Below are 6,000 nucleotides of genomic sequence, written 5' to 3'. Positions count from 1 at the left end.
TCTGGTTCAGTCTGAAATCCGGCTCTGTATGCAGGGAACCCCCCTTTGGCTAATTGGTAGTGGTCCATTAGCAAGGTTGAACTGCCGCGAGCATCCATCCATCCACCCACCCACCCATCCATCCATCCATCCATCCACCCACCCATCCATCCATCCACCCATCCATCCATCCATACACCCACCCACCCACCCAACCTTCCCTCCCTACCTCCCTCCCTCCATCCATCCATGCATCCATCCACCCATCCATCCATCCACCCATCCACCCATCCGTCCGTCCGTCCGTCCGTCCATTCATCCATCCATCCATCCATCCTGAAAGCAAAAAGAGGCTCTGAGTCTCAGACACAATGTGGGATTTAACAGAAATAGCAGGGAACAAATCACTGTCATGTATTAGGTCTATGCATAAGTTATGGAAGCTGTACAGAGATTATTGTAACAAACATTTAAAACAAAGACTGGCTTAAATGCTCACCAACTTTCTAAAAGCATTACATTCTTAAATAAAACTAAAGAAAATCAAAATGTTTTTGGAGGGACACCTCCTTTTTTCCCTTTATCTGTTTTTTTTAATCATCACTTCATGGCCGGACAGAAAACAAATATACTGTATCAACATAAGATGTTTATTCTCCTCCATATTAAGAGAGGCTGTGAGAAATGATTGTGTCAGTTACTCTTTTATCTATATTTATTTGATTATTTTTTTTATCTAAATGGGTGGTCATGCAAATAGAAAAAGCCAAGTCCTTTAAGCTTTTAGCTTGGTGGTAAACGTTGGTAGGTCACCTCTTGGCCAATTCACCTCTTGATGAGTTGACTAGTTGCTGTATACTGGGTTACAAGGTGAGCTGGCTGATTTGCAGTCTCTCGGTGCCTTTTTAGCTCAATAGGTAACTAGCTATGTTTCCATATACACCAGCTGACTGTGCTTTCTCAGTTATTAATAAGTTTAGCAATTGCTTCACGCATCACTCCTTATCTGGATATTCTTGCTGGAATCCATTTCTAAGTCAACCATTTATAAGCTTCTAAGAACCAAACCAGGCTAGCTAGCCATGAATTGTATTTCAAGAGGTTGACTTGTTGTTTTAAGGTGGATTGGTATTCCAAAATCATTGCTTGAAGTCTGCCTCGTTAACTGACAAGCCACCTAGTCAACAGGTAGATGGATATACTGAGAACTCAGCTAGGTAGGCGGTCGACTGGTCTTCCGAGATTACGCTACTTTAGTTTTTCCGTGAACCAATATTTCCAAGAAGTTGAGCAGCTGACAAATCAACTTGTTTTCCAGGTACACGGCTGGTAGACGACAATTTGAGAGATGCTTGCTTTTTTTTGTTGTTTGGGGATACCTTCTTGTTGTGTAAGTATCTTTTCATTGCCTTTTCCAGTTCATTACATCCACATGTCCATACATGTCCACAAATTCTCTGCACCAGTCAAATGTGTATGACCAGTCATGTTGTAACAGCGCCTTTCCAATGGTCCTGGCTACACAGCTTACATACCAGTGTATCAGTCTGTATCCAGTTGGTGTGTCCAAAACCAGCATACAATCAGTTTTAGGATCTGAATATGTCTTTCTGTTAGCAGTCTGCAGCCAGTATATCCAACAATTGTGAATCCAAGGCTTAAGTCTTTATGCAGTCCTTTGTTCACAAGGTGGGATAAAGTGGCCTAAAACTAGTGTGCAGGCAGTCCACAAGCAGTCCCTCTAGAAAACCAAGACTGTACACAGTCCAAAAATCCAATGAAAACCAGTCGACCAGCTAGTCAACCTCATTTCCAAAGCCAGTTTGAAAGCAGTCTGTAAACCGGTCTGCAACCAGTACCAGTTCAGCAGTCCCTCTACCAGATGTCAGAGCTTAGTTCTCTGCTGGTGAGCGGTACGAAGGTGCTGTTCAGGTGGAGTTCTGGCTTCTTCCCAAGCGTACTGCTCTGGGTCACCTGGAAAAAAAAACACAACACCACGGTGATCAGCAAATCTCCCCCAAGCCACAACTCATAGCCAAAATCTACAATTAAAAAAAAGGGCTGCATTCTACAGTATATACAGTACTATCGCATGCCAATAGTGCACCATGCCTCATTATATGACAACTATTCTGCATATGACAGCTATTTCCCAGTCTGTTAAAATAAATACATATTTTAGGTTGGATAATATGAAGATACTGTTTTCTTTCTAGATTTTCTTTTATCCAAACAGACCTCTTGTTCCCCAGTGAACTGCTCCTAACCCCTGGGGAGAAAAGAGGGGGTTTTATTTTAAATGTGATAAAACTCCGAGTACATGCACATAAAAAAGGATACACTGTGTAGATGTTGGATGCTAGAAACTATCTAGGGACTGCAAAAAAAAAACAAAAAAAACATTATCCTTTCTTTTTTCCCACCTGTCCATTCAGCATTGTCATAGGGATGTTGCAATAGACGTGGCGCCCCCCGGGGCCCAGAGTGGAGAACTGCACGGTGGAGGGAGGTGGGAGGGGAGGCGACATGGAGGAAGGCTGTGGGGGAAGCGTGAACTCGTAGCTGCGGCAGAAATGCCTCATTTGGGCTGCTGTGGCAGCGTGACCGCCTCCCAGCGGCAATGTCATCTGGTTGTAGTCGGGGATCTCTGTCGCCAAGGCAACCTGCGGGGAGATAACATGACTTTCTGTTAACTTTTACCACCTAAAAGTATTATTCCGAGAGGTAATTAAAGTTCTTAATGCCAACACTTTACTTTCAGGATGAGCTATGAATACAAGCAAAGACTCTGGAAAGTGGTATGTGAAAATAAATGAAGCTGAAGCTCTTTTTCAGCAAGGACCTAAAGTAAGACTACTCGCTACCGTTCTTAATACTACGTCATCTTACAGCGCCGCACAGTTGCTGCTATGCCTGGTGTGTTCCATACAGACGCTAAAGGGTGATTTTTGCGTCATATCCGACACTGACAGGCACTGCCCAAATGTCCACCTTTTACGAGTTGGGAGTGAAAACGGGTTGAGCTGCACCAGGACCCGTTGTCTGATGAGGCCAAAATACGTTGGCCATCATACGGACAGTGTCCTCATGTACACAGGCACCTAACTGGTCAAGTCTCTTTAAAATGTAGTTGGACTAAAGTACTTTTAAATAGGCTAACCCAAATGTATCACTGTTACGATTTCTTTTCACATTATATGCCACTAGCTTGAATAAATGCAATTGCATTTCCTTTTTTATTAATTTTCGGATATACAGTAGGCAAAATGTCTATATTTGGTGGGGGAGGGGGTGTTTGCAAATTGGCCGCCAACCTGTGATAACACCCCTGCTGCACACACCACGGGGAGGCATATCTTTAAAACAACAAAAAAGGCTAATGTTCTACAGCTTCAAAACGGATAACTTACAATATTACAGTAGATTAAATGGAAAATGTAAATTAATTCCATATATTTGAATGTTTCAGAGAACGCCTGAAAATTAAAGATCTGGTTGTGATACTGGGTGTGCGTGTGCATCTGTATGTGCGTTTGCGTGACTGAAATTCTTGCACCAGTCTAGCCCGTCATCACTACCTAACACCACTGGATTTAGAAACACAGAGCTCAAGGGGCGCCTGTGGCTCAGGTAGTGCAGCGGCCGTCTACCAATTGGAATTGTGATTCGATCCCTGGCCCTGCAGTCCCATGTCAAAGTTGCCTGGGGCAAGACACTGAACCCCAAATTGCTCCCGATTATGCACCATCGGTGTGTGACTGTTTATCTGATGAGCAGGTGGCCCCCAGCGTATAAATGTATGTGTGAATGGTGCCTCTACTGTAAAAGCGCTTTGAGTAGTCATTAAGACTAGAAAGCGCTATATGAATGCAACTATGTAAGTAACAACATCAGTTTGAAGTCGTGCACATGCAACAGCTGACCTGATGATGTCCATGGCGACTATCATTAGGGGGCGCCAAGGAGGCGGAGGTGGTTGTCATGGCAATGGTGGAGACGGTGGTCTGTAGGTCACCAAAGAGGCCCTGTTCGCCAGAGTCCATCACCTGTTACCATAAAAAAATGTTATATAGCTTTCACTGTGCGGATGTATACAAATGTTCAAGGAGATTTTACCTCAATGTAGACAGAGATAGAAATAGTATTGGAATACATGGGTCATGTTAAAACATAAGACCTATGCTATACTATGTTTCTCTCATTGACAACAAAACCCATGAAAAGGCCAAAACCAACAATGAATTAATTCTACTAAGTGTTCTCTTTGTAGCTAAAGCCTGATCTATCTCATTCCTCTGAGCCATAGAGCTCCATTGTTGTCCAAAAACCATTAAAAACACATCAATATTGCACTAAGTGACATGTTCCTGTAAATACTCACTTGCTTAAAACTACAGTGCTCAGCATTTCTAGGAAATGATCATGTATATTCAAGTAGGAGTGAAGGCTTGGGGCTACGTACACACAGACAGGATATGGAAAGATATTTGACAGTAAGAAAAATATAGAATAACCCATTGCATTATCATTTTGAGTGGATCAAATTAATTTGGGTTAGGTTCAAGTTCCCTGTGCAGGATTTTATATACCATATATAGTATTTCTTTAAAGTTAGTCTTGAAAGAAAAGGTCACACGTCTTATGGCATATCAGGTCATATTATGTCTATAGTACCTATATAAAAAAAAATAGCATTGAGAGTGATATGATTGCTAATCAGAGGTTTAGAAAACACAAAACTAATGAAATCATAGCCCATTTGTTTTCTTTAGTCTGAAACTATTTAGCTAAAGTTCACTGTGTTGCATTTATGTATTTAGTTCACTGAAGTTAACACTATCCAAGTTCAAGTGAACTGGAAGTCACATGGGTTCAGGCAGTCCATAACATGTCATCCTCCAAAGTTTTGGTGGTGGTGAGGGGTCAAAACACTGCTGATTGCCATTCAGTGGATGTTGCAGAGCATGATGGATGGCTTGAATTCTTCAGAGTTCTTGTGTCATTTTTCAAGAAGATAGGAAGCGTGTTCCTTGGCCCATAAATTGAAGAAGCACTTTTTAGCTACATTGTGTTATACTCGGTTCTCCAAGCATGAATAGCTGCAGATGATCAGATGTCAGTCTCTACACCTTAAACTCACAAAGCCCTGAAAGTTGGGGTAGTTTGATGTGCTGTGCTTGTTTCTGGAGCTATGTAAGTTACAGTACAATGATGTCAACTGGCCAAATGAACAAAACTAAAGAAGTTAACGTTACGTTTGACTGAATGACATAAAGATGACACTTTCCCATCGGTTCCAGTTACATAGTTCACTCTGTAGTCTATTTGTTTCTCAATGATTATTCTCCAGTGCCAAGCAGCAGGCCAACATCTCTGCTAATCAGGGCATACAGCACCTGAGGTGTTAACACATGGTAAACATGTACACATTTTCCCCCATTGTGATTCCCATTTTCATACATTACCTGTATTTAGCAGACATTTCAAAGGCCATCTGTTTGTTTTGCAGATGTATGTGCCCCAGGGGAGCATAAGTAAATGTGCAGATGAAACTTTCACACCTATGTTTTTTTTTCTAGACTCCTGGACATAAAAGACACGTCAAGTACATCTTCTTTTTACACCAGGGGTGGAGCCAGCCGTTGTAACCCTTTGGGGCTTAAAGGGGCTTGGCATGCTCCATTTGCGGCAGCTATATGAACTATTTTTCATGCCTTTTGATAGTAAAATGTGTAAATATTTGTACATTTGGGCAAAAACGTGATAGTTGCCAAGGAAAACAATCATCCTGGATGACTCATTTTCACTTCTGCCACCTAAAGAGACGTACAAAATTGTCTGATGTTACTATTTTTTATGTTAGATGAGATAGGGATGGTAGGAATTTGGCGTGAACAGCATTACTAATCTTGAAACTAATCTTGAAACCTTATTCTCCACTTACATGTTTGCACAATCTTTCCTGTGTATATTTTTTGAGTAAGTGTTCTTGTTTTTTATTTTATTCATTATGTGTGCTGT

The 6,000-nt window shown here is 41.6% G+C and overlaps 1 protein-coding gene across 1 annotated transcript in view; it reads right to left on the bottom strand.

Moving 5' to 3' along the window:
• Nucleotides 1–241: 241 nt before the first annotated feature.
• Nucleotides 242–6,000, bottom strand: part of LOC144524676 (X-linked interleukin-1 receptor accessory protein-like 2) — a 449,564-nt gene continuing 443,805 nt past the window's right edge. Inside the window, 3 exon segments of the mRNA XM_078261101.1 lie at nucleotides 242–1,953; nucleotides 2,403–2,642; nucleotides 3,903–4,025. Coding sequence (XP_078117227.1) covers nucleotides 1,855–1,953; nucleotides 2,403–2,642; nucleotides 3,903–4,025 — 462 coding nt within the window. The 3' untranslated portion in view covers nucleotides 242–1,854.

The sequence above is a fragment of the Sander vitreus genome, chromosome 10, assembly GCF_031162955.1.
Source record: "Sander vitreus isolate 19-12246 chromosome 10, sanVit1, whole genome shotgun sequence".
Classification (NCBI taxonomy): domain Eukaryota; kingdom Metazoa; phylum Chordata; class Actinopteri; order Perciformes; family Percidae; genus Sander; species Sander vitreus.
This window is presented reverse-complemented; position numbering and strand designations above follow the sequence as displayed.